The 14,989-nt window shown below is 30.1% G+C and overlaps 1 protein-coding gene across 16 annotated transcripts in view; it reads right to left on the bottom strand.

The window, feature by feature from the left end:
- The window catches only part of CCDC88A (coiled-coil domain containing 88A), a 138,678-nt gene that overhangs the window by 4,018 nt on the left and 119,671 nt on the right, over positions 1–14,989 (bottom strand). For 3 of the 16 annotated variants that reach the window (XM_031950489.1, XM_031950496.1, XM_031950487.1), the window contains 7 exons: positions 12,279–12,362; positions 11,073–11,276; positions 10,383–10,454; positions 9,820–9,906; positions 9,400–9,480; positions 6,874–7,142; positions 3,482–4,867 (listed from right to left, as the gene is read on the bottom strand). In XM_031950489.1, the coding sequence (XP_031806349.1) occupies positions 3,863–4,867; positions 6,874–7,142; positions 9,400–9,480; positions 9,820–9,906; positions 10,383–10,454; positions 11,073–11,276; positions 12,279–12,362 (1,802 nt within the window). In that variant the 3' untranslated portion in view covers positions 3,482–3,862. Of the gene's footprint in view, positions 1–226; positions 329–358; positions 583–3,481; positions 4,868–6,873; positions 7,143–9,399; positions 9,481–9,819; positions 9,907–10,382; positions 10,455–11,072; positions 11,277–12,278; positions 12,363–14,989 lie in introns of those variants that run through there. The other 13 variants (XM_031950501.1, XM_031950500.1, XM_031950495.1 and 10 more) reach the window with 11 other exon arrangements.

The following is a 14,989-nucleotide window of genomic DNA, read 5'->3' on the forward strand; positions in this document are numbered from 1 at the left end:
ACTTTTTAAGGAAGGCTTTTTCTGCTCCCTGCTCAAGTGGGCAGAACAACTGATAGCAATATAGTATGCCTTTAATAATAAAGAGAGAAAAACCAAAGAATTAAGCAAGCAATATTTACATCTGTTAATGCAATATGCACTTACTCTCACACTTAATGCTGTTAGTTTTGTTTTGTTTTTAAATAAATGAGACTAATCTCATTTACATTTTGGGCAGGAAACTCACCACTTGGCCCACATCTCATGTAGTGGGGATAATAGAATTAGGAGCTTTGTTGCTCCCTAGACCTGCTTTTTGAATTCCTGCTTTCTTGTATAGTGTCCACATCTGCAGGAAAAAAGCATTTCATATTATTTAATTAGCCAAGGATTAAAACATTTCATAGTTCATGGAAATGGTAAACTAAAAGAAAATCCCAAAGAAACAGAGAAAAAAAACATCTGCTTACTGATTTTTTGGAAGGTATTAATATGAATTAGTGGTTCTTTTTTTTTTTTAATTGAAAAAGGATATAATTATTACCAAATAAAATTTACATTTTCAACTTTATGAATTCCTGCTTTCTTGTATAGTGTCCACATCTGCAGGAAAAAAGCATTTCATATTATTTAATTAGCCAAGGATTTGATGTCTAGTAGGTTTAAGTATTACATTTATTCAATTGAATGGTTGTGTTGTTTGTAAAGCAGAAAATAATTCTTGCATGCAATAGATAAAACATGCACAATGCAGTATTTTTATTCTTTACTAACAAAAATAGGAGTTCAAGAAAATTCTATAAGGGAAAATGTAATTGCTTGTAGCAAACATCTAAAATTTGCCTTGAACCAAGAATAGTTAAAGCAATGACTGCAAAGTCCCAAAAAGCTTATGAATTTTTGAATTCTGGGCCTGAAGTGATGTTTTAGATGCTCATTTCCTCATCTTTAGAATGAAGAAATAGAACTCTAAAAATGCAATGGTTCAGTAAGATAGGAAAATAAGAGGCACAAAATTTTTATTGTTTTGAGGCAAACTTTTGAGTATCTTTACAGGGATTGAGGGAAGTTTTATCTTTAATTTTCAATTACTTCAAAATCCTGACAGATAGCATTGTCATTAATTACATATTAATATTTTTATTTGAAAATATATTCTAAGAATAGGATAATATATATATATATATACACATATATATATACACATACAGATATTTATCACACACATATGCTAAGTACATACCTAAACCTATGTAAAAATTGCTCCTTAGAAATTTAAATGTGAGAAGTAAAATCTTCAGATTAAATATTTTTGTAGTGGTTAAATTTACATGCATACTATAATAATTCAGGAATGTGCTCATAATTTAAACTTGAATAGGCCTGACAAAGTTGTGTAAGACAAAATCTGAAGTGTCATTATTTTTAAAAAATAGAATACTGTGCATATTTTGTAAATGAACCACAAAGTGAGTCAGATTCAGCCATTAATGGAGATATTAACTTCTTAAAAATTTAATTTGGCAATGGATTAATTATTAATATATTTTTATGTTTTAAGTTAATATCTTTAAATTTTTTAAGATAAAGATTCTGAATAGATCCATATCTAAAATTATTTCAATTATTATGAAGCTACAAAATGATTGTGATAGTATGTTTTTTTATAAATTTAGAGAGATCTACATCTATTTGAGGATTTTCTTTGTTTATACATTGAACCTGATTTTTTTTAGGTTACAATACTAATAGCACTGAAGACTGAAAACACTGAGATTATGTCGTACAAGTAGCAAGAAAAAAGATTCCTCATGCAGAAGGAAGATAAGACGAGAAATGTATTGATTATTCTATTGTATTCCATCTGTAGCAAGACTTTTTATGGATAATTGGCTATGAAACACATAGGAAGCCAAAAACATTAATGGGAATGGTCTAGCTCTTTCAAATATTGTCCTGTAATTATAGAAAGACAAATATCTAAAACATGTTTCATCAGGCAAAAGACTTCTGAATTTTCTGTTTTTCATTTATTTTTTTGATAATCTACCATTAAAAAAATCTTACTTCAAGATTTTTTTTTTCTGGGCACCAGATTTAATTTTGCCTTTGGCTATAGGTTGAATAAACTGATAAAGTAATTAAGAGGCATATCTGAAATCAAACTTGTTGTCTTGAAGGAACCATATCAAAGTTGTAATTTTAAAGTCTTAATAACTTGGCATAGATTCTTTATGTAAAAATAGTTATGGAATTACTTTTACAAAGGCAAAAAAATGTCAACAGCCCAACAACTGGTAATTGGATACATAAAACTGTAGTATTTAAATGTACTTAGGTATTATTATTATTGTGCCCAAAGAAACAGTGAATATGCAGAGTTTGGGGAAACTGGGGAAAGTTTCTCTCAGGTCATTTCAAGTGTAGTAAGCAGAGACAAGAAAACGATTTAAAATATATCCATAATAAAATAAAAGAAAAAAACAAGGACCAAATCTGACCATGACTAAAATTTTGATGGGGGATTTTTTTAAACCTTTGCATCTTTGTAATAAGACAGCATTCTATTCTGGGCAAGAGAAGTCTTTGGGAAATGAGACATGTTTAAAAAAAAAAAAAAGCACCATAATATTTATCTATTAAAAGAAAGAACAAAAGAACAAATTTGACTGGCTCTATATTATTAGACTTATCAAGTAATTTTTCTCAAACTCCTACTTAACCCCCCCCTCCCAAAAAAAAAAAAAACCCTTGCTAGCATATACTTAAATTAAAAAATAATACTATGCACAAAGAAGGAAATTTAAAAGTTCAAAATTGTAATTTTAGCAATTTAAGCATAAATATTGAAAAAATTTTCATTATCTTCATTTTTACTAATATTTTATTTCAAATATCAATTACAGAACTAATAAACTCTCCATTTTCTAATTGAGATGTTTTTTTAACTATTAGTACAAATAAGAATTCCAACACAATGCTATGATTGTTTATTATTATTATTATTATTATTATATTATATTTTTAAAAGTTATTGAACTATTAAGATTCTATGGGAAAATTCATCCTAAATATACATAATAGTACTAAGCAATTCTATTCACCAGAGGACTGAAAGAGTAGGAAAAGAATTAAGAAAAAAGTCCCTAGTTACAATTAATTTTATTGAGCACTCAAAAAACTCATTCAAGTTTGAGTGTTAACAATGTCTTAAATTTGAACAATTATTATAAATATGGATCCTATTTCATATCTGCAATGCAAACTAGTTATTTGAATTAACTATAATTTGCACAAAAAGCAAAATGACAAGACATATACCATAAATAACTAGTAAGAGACTTGGATCTTCCTACACCTTTTTCTTATTAGTACTGTACATGTGCAAGATAAAATATGTATGTTCTACAATAAAAGAGAAAATGAATCTTCTGACTTTGTTATATAAAGTGTATATTAGATAATGCAACAACAAAAAAGGGAGAACACCACAACTGGAAAGTAATTTCTTTAGCTGAAATTTAGTTCAGAAGTTCCTTCCTCATAGCATAGCATGCAATTCCTTTAACATGCTCTAGGTAAAACAAAGGTAACAAAATATTTTTGTCATATGACAAACAAAAATATGAACATTAAGCTTGGATTGTTAAGGCTGGCAAAAGCATGCAAAAATATACAGTGCAATTAATATTTCATGCAAGCTTTGGTGTGGTTACAATTTTACATTCATACACATGCTGAACATGAAACCACCATTCAAAAATAAAACGTAAACCTAACCACAAAATTGTTTTTCAGTAGAAAGCTTTCTAAATTAGATAATAGATCACACAAAACATATGAGATGGCATACAATTCAAATTTGGTGGGTTTTGTTTTTTAATCATACACAACCATATTCATACCAAAGAGTTTGATTATCTTCAGAGACCAATAATGGGGTGTCTGTCTCACTAGGATTTAGACATGATATAGTAGTAATTTCACTGCTATTTGGAGAAGACTGTAAGTTACTATTAATAGACTTTTGGTTCTCTGAAGGCTGTTCATTACCTTTTTGTACAGCTCTAAATGATGAAACAAATATCTGATCATTAGTTTGAACGGCTGGTCTTTGGGGCAACCCACTTATGTTACTAACTAATTCTTTATTCAGGGATAAAAATGGCTGGGCTACATGAGTAACAGAAAAGGATCTTGCATTTTCACTAGTTGATATTCCCACTATATCACTAAACACATTAACTGTTGCAAAAGTTTTGTCATGAAAATTGGATCTTTCAATTCTTGAATTTCTAGTCTGAGCAGAGGTAGACATGACATGGGCTGAAGGCATAGCTGTGCTTAAATCACTTTGTGAATGGAAATCTATAGGGTCTTTGGAATTGTAAACTAAATCAGGGGGCTGTTGGTGGACACAGTACTCACTAGATGTTGATGGGATGTTATCAGTTGTAGTTGGTGATGGATCAATTGACACAGGCTGCCTACTGTCCTTGGACAAAAAGTCATGAATGCTTGTCCTTCGAGTAGTCCCCTCAGCTGTAGAGATCACACTGCTTGCACGAGGTAAAGTAGCGTAAGGGTTATTATCTTTTGATTGTCGTGATATAAAGGTATCTTTTACTAACTTGACCTTTCCTTGTGTGCTCGATGTAGATTTTCCTGGAGAACTAATGAAGTAAGAATCTTCAGTCTTTCGAGGACCAGGCCTTACAAATTGTTCAGTCTTAGTTGACCGTCCATCAGAGAAGTCAGTTGTGGTTTTTACACTTACTGACCTAACAAGACCACAGCTAGCAGCCTTTTCTCTTCCCATAAAGTCAGGAGAGACAGATAAACTTTTCATTACTTCATCTAAAAGATTTTCTTGGCTTGAAGACTTTATCTGTAATAATAACAATAAGATCAATATAGATCAATGGTTAACTGTGTACTAATTTTTTGATATAATACTGCATTTAATCAACAATTAACATTTTCATTGATTTTTTAATGGCAAATACATACTTATATATAAACAAAGTGTTTGTATGTGTTTTAAGTTTTGTATTAAGTGTAAAGAGAAGAGAATGAAAAGGTACTTATCTAAAATTTTAAGGACTGTTTAGACTCTGCTACTAACTGTTATCTATGGGCAAATAATCTCATCTAAGTCTCAGTTTCCTGAATCTGTAAAATGGGGACCACAATGTGTACTTATCTATATCAAAGACTGTTGTGAGAAAAGTTCTTAAAATGGTTAACCAATCTATATATATGAATTATTCCTATGGACTTCTACTGTTCTCTATGAAAATGAGACATTTTTTAAAAAGCATACCTATAATGAATAGCAATAGCCAGAAAAGCATTATAGAACAAACTTATAAAATTTCTATCAGAGCTCAATGTCCTGCCTGTGTTACTGTATTGCACAATACTTCAAATATGAACTAATAAATCTGACTGAAATCAAGATAAATTTTGGATATGAAAATTAATTAGGTTTTATGGTACAAATGTTTGAAAAAATATTTTAACTGGCTTAATCTAGCTAAGAATATTTAGAATTACTGCTATACTGATAAAGATTTGTTGGAAAATTAGAAACATATTTCATGTCTTCAAATTCACATATTCTCAAACAATATGAATCTTTTCTCCCCATGACTTTGATTTGATGAAGAATATTCTTTTAGAAGCATTAAGCTTAAAATTTACTAATCTACCATTGGAAAGAGGTTTAAAGATGCTATGTTCTATAAATATGCATACTGTTACTTGTACGGCAAGAAGGAAATTATACAGAGTTATTTAACCCCTGAACATGAACACAGAATGCAGTATCACATGTTCCAGACATCTCCTTCTGGATGTCAAATAGGCATCTCAAAAATGTCCAAAATGAGATTATCTTTTCCAAAAAGAGCTTATCTTTTCTTACCAAATCTATCCTTTGTTCCAACTTCCCTTTGTTTTTGTTGGAAGGCACTACCCTACTTCCAGGATTATGATTTCAAAGTTATCCTTTACATCTAGTCATATGCCAGTGCCTTTCTATTCTAGCTGTACAGCATCTCTTGAATCTGTCTTCTCTCCAACTACCACTAAAGTTAAACCCTGATAAGAGTCTGGACCACTGCAAGAGCCTCTTCACTGACCTCTCTGCCTCTAGTCTTGCTCCTCTCCAAGCCCTCTACATAAGATAGCCTGTTTTGATATTCTTAAAGCACAGATCTGGTGGTTTGGTCATGTTACACCCTTGTCCGCTATTGCATAAACTATTCTGTCAAAATGAATTGGATTCAAATCTCGCCTCTGATGCACACAAGTCACTTAAACCTTCCACTTACAAATGAAGTACCAATATTCCATTCACTCAAGTGAATTTAGAGAGTGAAGATTTATTAGCTTTGTTAAAAGATGGGAATTTAATTGCTTCTCAGTTTTCATTCCAATTTTGTCATTGCTAGACATCATCATGTGAGCTCAGTCACGCCAATATATAATAGGCAATATTATATAACATGTTTTATATCAATTTTTTTTGGACTACATGGTCCATATACATTAGTATAAACCATTTTTGTTCATAACTAAATTTATACCCTCCTCACAAAAAAGGGTTTATAACACACACTCATATATACATACGAACACGCACATATGTAGAACTGGCTGTGAAATTTCCACAATTCTTTTTGAAATTCCCACAATTCTTTTTTACCACTTAACTGTACAATGAAATGGAAAATCCCACAATTCTTTTTTACCACTTAACTGTACAATGAAATGGAAAATCTTTCATTATAAAAATAGCTTTTCCTGTGCCCCTTCAAAACTAAGTTGTTTGTTGCATTTTTTTCTATGCTAGCTTAACATCCCTAAAAATCTTTTCTTTTGTACCCTCACCTGTATTGAGGTAAGCTTGTTGCTTTCTTCTAAAAACTGCTGTAAAGTAACCACTTCACTTCCAGGGGAACCAGTTTTCATCTTGTGATGTGATCGGCTATCTAGCGTTTCAGGCATTTTATGCTGGAGTACAGGACTTGATCTGGTATATCGTTTCAAGTACTGGATTGGACTGCTGCTACTACTGGACCACGCCTCATGCTCCTGAAGTAGGCTAAATTCTCCACTGCTGTGGCTTTGTGGTCTGCTTTGACTATTAACTGCACCTGCTTTTAGAGCAAATGGCATTAAAAATTCTTTAACAGAAACGAGACAGAAACCATTCAAATATTATTTATTTTTCCAGGTCCTCATTTTAACTATCTTTATACTTACCCTCAAATTTATTTCAGAAATGGTTCTGAAGACATGCCAACAACATTTTAAAGATTAGTCCATGGCTTTATTATTTTAATAAAATGGTCACAAATAATTTGAAAACAGTTCATAATTTATCTCACACAGGAAAAATTCTAAGCTTCTCTTATTATTTATGAATAAATCACAAAAAAAGCATTCAATGAAGAATTACTATATGTGAAACACTATGTTAAATCCTGGGGATAAAAAAAAAAGGAGAAACAAGTACTTAAAATGTTTTGAGAAATACTAGAAGCCAATTCTAATTGGTGACAATTCAGATTTTCTACATTTAAATAAAATTCTGGTTTTCTCCTTTGAACACTGAAGGTTCATCATAGTGAAGTTTCTCTGCTCTCTATATAACTATGCTGTTGTTCAGTTGTGTCCAACTCTTCATGATCCTATTGAGGTTTTCTTAGCAAAGACATCTGAGTGATTTGCCATTTCTTTCTCCAACTCAGATAAGGAAACTGAGGTAAACAGGGCTAAGTGATTTGCCCAAGGTCACATAGCTAGTAAGTGTTTGAAGCAGGGTTTGAACTTCCTGACTCCAGGCCCAGCACTCTAACCACTATTTCCAAAACGAAAATACCAAAAACCTAAGAAGTATATTTACAAAGTAAAATAAAATGGAAAATTGGTATCTCCAATAATTAAAAAGGAATATGGAAAGAACTCAAAAAACTTGGGTAATGATACCAATTTTACCCTGATACCAATTTTATCATATTAGATATAAGACCCATAAAAGTTAACTAAGGCCTCCTGAAACTTGTTTCCTTCTAAAGAAAGATGAAAATGTGGAAATAAACATTTGCCTTATTTATTTTGTGGGGTTTTATATACTGATATTTATAGGAAAATACTTTGTAAGCTGTAAAATATTATACAAATATAAAGTGGCACTAGATATTTCAAGACAAAAAAAAGTTCATCTTAAAAAAACTGAAAGTACTTTTTAAAATGACCTTTTATTATACATAATTGATTCAGTTTTGTATTAGTATGCAGATATTCAAATGCAATAACTGAAACGATGCTGAACAAACTCCATAAGTTTCAAGATATTACTCAATATGATATTTTGGATCAAACATCTGAACTGTTGGTTCTTATCAAGTACAATAAGAGTTCATGTTAAGAAATACCATGCTGGACAAAAAAAAAAAGAGGAAACACCACTTCTAAAATGGATAATGGGAAGAAACTCCAGTACAAAATGAGTAAATTCATATCTAAATTAGTTTAAAAGGTGAATTTTTAAAAAACTGATAACCTGGGCAAATAAAGATCACTGAATATAATCCACAGAAACCCAATTTAGATGTAAAAAAACCTACTTATTTTCGTATTTCTTATTGTATAAATAATAATGCTAATTTTCTTTTAGTGTGATATACAAACTCCGAGACAAAAAGTGTAACTCAAGGCTTTTCTAACCCTTTTTGTGAAATGATGTGTAACTCTCAAATGAACACCAATATTTAATAGAAAGAAGCTTCAAAATATTCTTTTTCTCATGCAATATTGCTTCATTTAAAATTATTCATGTAATTTTCACTTTTACACTACACATATAAAATGCTCTTCCAAACTATTTAAAGGATATTTTACTATTTATCCATTAAAGAATAGAGCTAAGTATTTTTGATAAACTTATTCTTTAGCAAGTTCAAAATTTTAAAGTATTAATCCATTCAATTATTTAAATGTACTTTTAGAAATTACTTTATATACTTTTAATAATGAGACTGTAATATACTAACGATTAAAGATCAGACACCTCTTTCCCACTTGAACATCAACTCTAGTGTTTGTATCTAAGAATTTATACAAATATTATTACTACAAACCTGATGATTCTGTGAAGATTAAAAGATAGGAATTAAAATTCCAACTGATTCCCTCTTTATATTTGCATGTAGGTTTTGAAAAATCTTATAGATTTGTAAATGTGTTAAAAAAAAATCTGTACACATTTATAATGCTCAAAGTAAAAATTATTTTCACTAGAAGATGTTACACACAGCTCCATCATTTCATCATATCAAAGACATCATTCTAAATCCCATTCAAATAACATGAATGGATGGAATGTATTAATATTATTTCCCTGTAGCATACCTTTGACATCATGGAGTGAAGCATTGTTATTGCTATTACTAGTGGATGTTCTACCACTATCAAGGCTGGCTGGCCTGGAAGCTAAATGAAAAAAAAAAAAAAAATCAGGAGATAAAATAAGATGTCCAATCCAGCAGATGTTCCCGAATGCTCTGAAATAATAATCATGTATGATTTCACTGGCTTGAGCATGCCTAATGTAATTAAAGATTGATTCTTGCAGATTAGAAAGGGAAGGAATTTCCAAGTTGTTCAAGAGGACACACTTTAGAAAACAGCACTACTAGAAAAGTACAATTTAAGTAAAAGGAAAAAAATAGTATATTAAAAGTTCAGATAGTAAGTGAGATAGAAACCAAGTCTGCATTGGTTTAATAGAATGACATGCAAAAAAAAAATACTGGTGATTATATCACTTACAACAGATCTGACAAGGAACCCTGCACATTGTAGCGATGCCACGAACAGGAGGAGTATGAGCGTCTGCACAGTTAATGTCCAGTACTCCTATCCAATATAAGGGAAATAATTGTATTAACAATGTCTTGTGCTATTTTATTTCAATAATGATAAATTTCCTTTCAATCTGATTCATAAAATGAAATTTGCCTAGGCTAAGATTTTGGGGGAAAAAAAGGTTTCTAACTTTTTTGAAATAGAAATTGTAACTTTAAAAAAACCCAATAAAACACCTAATTCATAAATTTATCCCAATACTGGTGAAACTGGCCAAACTCCCCCACCTCCATTTTTGGATCCTGTTCAGGCACACTTCATAAATTAAAATTAAAAATAGAAAACATTTAAGGAAATCCTTTAGAAAAGGTATGTTAGAAGTGGAAAAGTAACAAGAGCAGTCAAGAAATATTGAAGCTACATCAGCACATGCTTTCTTGAAATGCTTTCATTCACCAACATTATGCAACATTCTAAACATTCCCATTCTGCATTCACTTTGCATTAACTAAAAGTCTATTTCTTACCATGAACTCTTGATCCTGTGCTAGAATCATCACTAATACCTTGTGGACTTACATCTTCAAATGATGTGGTATCTATACATAAAATAATAAAAAGGATAAAAAATACATTTTTATCATAAAAGACTTCATTAAGAATCTACAAAATGAATGGAAATTGTCTATCATTCTAGTACATTGTTCATTATGTAATATATTTCATTGAATAAATCACAATATTACCTAAAATTTGCACTTTTTAAAAGGAAAAGATAGAGATAGAAACCATACAGTTTTAGTGGAAGGTAAATGTCTTAGGGAAAGATTCTTTAAGTACCATGAGCATCTCACTATAATCTTAGAAAGCAAGTGAATTGATAGTTCTATGTAGCTCCTGTTGTCTGAAGTTAATGTCTCTTACTTTTCCTATGTTACACTGTTTCTTTCAATAATTTTTTCATATTCTTTTCATTTCTACATTGTTTTGAGATTTTTGCAGGTATTAGTGAAAATTATTTTGGTTCAGTTCTGTAACTTATTTATTCAATGCTTGAGCTCTTTGAAATACTTTATATGGCTTAAAAACCCAATAAAACTCATCAGATCATTTTGTATTCATTTAGGTAGGCCATTAAACAATAAAAAAGAAAGCAACTAAGAATAAACTCTTGTAGTCAACAAAGTCACACCATAGTGCAAACAGACTGCCTATACCTTTATTATTAACCAACTGCTTGGATCTGAAGCCTGTAGAAGAGTTGACAGTTGCAAAGTTGATAGCTGTAGTAGAGAAGGCCATAGCTCCCAATTCTTTTCTCCTTTTACCCGTAGAAATATCATCAGGAACCTCCAAATTCTCAGAACTACCTGTCCATTGTCCTCCTGCTAGGACCATGGATTGTACCAGGTCATTCATGGCTGGGATGCAAATGAAAGCAAATGAATAAGCATGATTTAATGAATTTGTTCTTAATCCCATTTTGTATCTTAAACTGTGTGACATCAATCTATGCATCAATGTAACTGGATATAAATGTTTTATAAAATAAGGTCACCCACATTTGAGACATGCATTCAGCTGAATGAAATGTGTTATAGAAGCCAAAGGTTGAATTTTTAGTGAATGTGAGCTTTTATGTTTTAACTTTTCCTTTGGCAGTCAAAGAAGGGTATTTGTGTACAACTATCATGCTTTTGTTGTAATGATATGCAATAGTATTTATTAGAAGCCTTGGTATGTTGTTTTGCAATGACAAAATGGAATGATTAAAGGTAAGATGGATAGAGATTCTAATATAATATTAATGTTGAAAATGGTATAAAGAGTCTTTGCTCATTGTAGGTTACTGAAGGAATAAATTATTTATATATAAAACAAACATTAAGTTTGGGAGGACAAACTGGAAAACAATACTATCCAAAGCCATATAGCTTTAATAAAAGTAATCGATTACCATTCTACTTTCTTTAGATCAAACAAAGTATTACAAAAGGAGGAATGACAAACATTTTCAAGGGTCACAGACCTTTTTATTTTTCTTACATCAGATTATTTTAGAAAACCAATTTCTCAAATTAGTAATTTAGAAATTTTTTTTAAAAAAAAATTTGTTAGTGAATTTTCTTACATATTAAAGCCAGTTTTGGAGGGGTTTTCCCCTCAGATTTTAATTGCACTAGAAACTTACACAACATGTATGTACTAAACAGGTACACATATGTACATATATGCATTAGAGAATATGCATATTAGTGTAATTTCTGTGCCATGTTGGAAAAAAAATAATGCTCCAGCTCCTTGTATTATAGGAAGACTGCACTTTGCGAAGTATGAAAATTAGTGCAGTCTAAGGAAAAAGGTTAGTGAAAAATTAGTAATGGAAGCCATTTGAAAGAAGCTGAACTGTCATAAAGTCTTACACATGGAGCGACGGTAGCAGGCCTTCATTTTGTCTTTATCCTTCGGTCTGTTCCTCAAAAAGGGCAGTCTTTTCAGTGCAACCACTTTAATGTCAGAGCATGAGGAAAAACGGAAACAGGGAAATGAAAGAAAAAAAGGAAGAAGAACAGATGGGAGTTAAATGTTGAAACTAAAGACAGGAATGAATATGTTTTGAGTTTCAGCTATGTACACTATTCTTAATCTATTATTCTCATGCTTTTTGAGTGATAATGATCATGAAATCTGTACCATGAAATCTAAATATACTTGGAATAGCACTGAAGACAATGGTGAGGAACATAGACTTGGAGTTTAGTTATTCCTAGAACACAGGAATTGCTGAGAATTATTTATGATAGAAATTCTCCTAGAAAAATAGACAATGGACACCTGTAATGAAATTTGTGATATTACTTAGTAACATAGGAAACCCTCACAACCTTTTCCAATCTTACATTTTCCCTTTAATTTTTATATAAGAACATCTTAAGAGAAAGCTTTACTTTGAGAGAAAAGGATAAAAATTTGACTCATTATCAAAGCAAGCTGTAAATTTTATGAATGTGTATCAATTCTAATTGTGGAAGTGAGGGAAATTTAAAAGAACTTCTCAAAAACATATATAAATATTTTACAATTCGGGAATTAATTTCTCAGTTCAAACTAAATTTTAGGATTGTAATTCTTGGCTTTAACCAAACAGATGAACCTTTTGTTATGGAGAAATAGATAATTATATCCATAGTTCATAAAGTAGAAATTAGATATAAGAAGAAAGAAAGGATTCTGATAGAAGCATTGTGTTAACATTAAACTTCGGTAAAGAGCAAAAGAAATGGATATATATATATATATGTATATATATATATATACACACACACACATATATACATACACATACACACATATATATAAAATATATGTGTACATATATATGCAAGCAAGCACAACAGAAAATATTACTAATGTATTTTTAAATCCCTGTAATAATTTTTAAAAAAATTTTAGAAAATACAAGATGTTATTTTGTAGCAATATTTTATGACTAAAAGATATTAAGATATTATTAAGATAATATTAATATAAGGTATTAAGATATATGCTATTTAGTTATGAGAATATGTCACAAATATACATTTTTGGTAAAAATATTGTTTCTATTTCATTAGTATGTAAGGCTGTTCAATTTAAATACTTGGGAATTTTCAAAATTTTAAATAGTAAATTATACTTTTAAATATATTTCTTTTAAAATTTTGTCTTTTCTCTTGGTCATTAGCACCATGCAAATATTTTGACTAAGAATTCATGACTAACATGGAGCTAAAGATGATAATAAATGTGAAATTTATACCGACAAGTTAGAAAGTAGGCACAATTGCAATACAGGCAAAAAATTTCTGTGAACTACTTTTTTAAAATTTGGCAAAAACAGATATTTTCAATGAGTAAAAGGTAAAGAACTGAAAGTAATGTGAAAATGGAAACTGGCCATAACAAATTTGAATGGCAATAGCATGCATATGTGTTGCCTTAGCTAAAAGCATATCTATTTCAACTGTTTGCTGGATATGTTAACAAAACAAAAACAAAAATGTTTCTGAATTTAACAAAAAGGTTAGAATGTGATCCCTTTGCTAAAATAAACTCATATTAAATACACATGGCCATTTTCCACTGTTTGGAACAAAAAATATTACTGAAATTAAAATATGCTAATTTTTGAAGATGTTCATTTTTTCCAAATCCTGAAATTTTAAATTGCAGAAAGTAAAGTATAATATTTTGATCCTCAGGCAAAAAAATATGTATATTTTTAGCAGAGATAACAATCAATTTCTATTAAAAAATTTGGAATTCAAAATAGATTGCTCCACCTTTTCATGCACCTAAGTTCCATGTATAACCATCCAAATAAAGTTTCTTTAGCCAACAGAATAAATAAAACTTCATCTTTGCTTCTTTTCTTTAATAGTAATGCCAGGTATTTTATATTTGGACATCTAAACACTGGTATAATATCCATTATATTAGTGGAATAATTATCACCTAGCAATTAACTAAATAATTTAGTATACATTTTGTTTAAAAGCTAAAACTCCAGATCTACTATTTTGCCCAGAATGAAATATTTTTGCAAGACTTCAAAATATAATATGTAAATTTAAAGACTTGCTCATTAGTTTACTACAATTTAAATTTACAACACAATGCATTATTTATTCTTCTTTGGCCCCAACTATTGTCTCCATTTTTGAAATAATGAGCAGTAATTTCAACTTGCAATTCCAGAACCCATTTCTGGATCTATTTCTGGGTCTATCCTCCAATTACTTGTATCATCTTCTTCAAATGAGTCTTTCTAGAATTATTTTGGGTCAAGGACATGTAGTTAGCCATGTAGCAAAAAGACACCCTAGAATTTCCAGTATTATATGTGCTCTAGGGTATATCACCAACATTTACAACTTTGATATAGTATTTTTGAAATTATTGTTAAAAATCAATTACTTTTAAATTGTAATTATTTATCCAAACATATGTACATACCTGCCATTGCTAATTATCATTTCTGATTGACAAAAGTAAGTTCTTTTATTTCTTAGACCCTAAAACCACCTAAACAGTACTTATATAAAATTATGCTTCACCATGCCATCTAATATCTATATAGTATTTCAGAGTTTTC

Source organism: Sarcophilus harrisii, chromosome 2 (genome assembly GCF_902635505.1).
Source record: "Sarcophilus harrisii chromosome 2, mSarHar1.11, whole genome shotgun sequence".
NCBI lineage: Eukaryota > Metazoa > Chordata > Mammalia > Dasyuromorphia > Dasyuridae > Sarcophilus > Sarcophilus harrisii.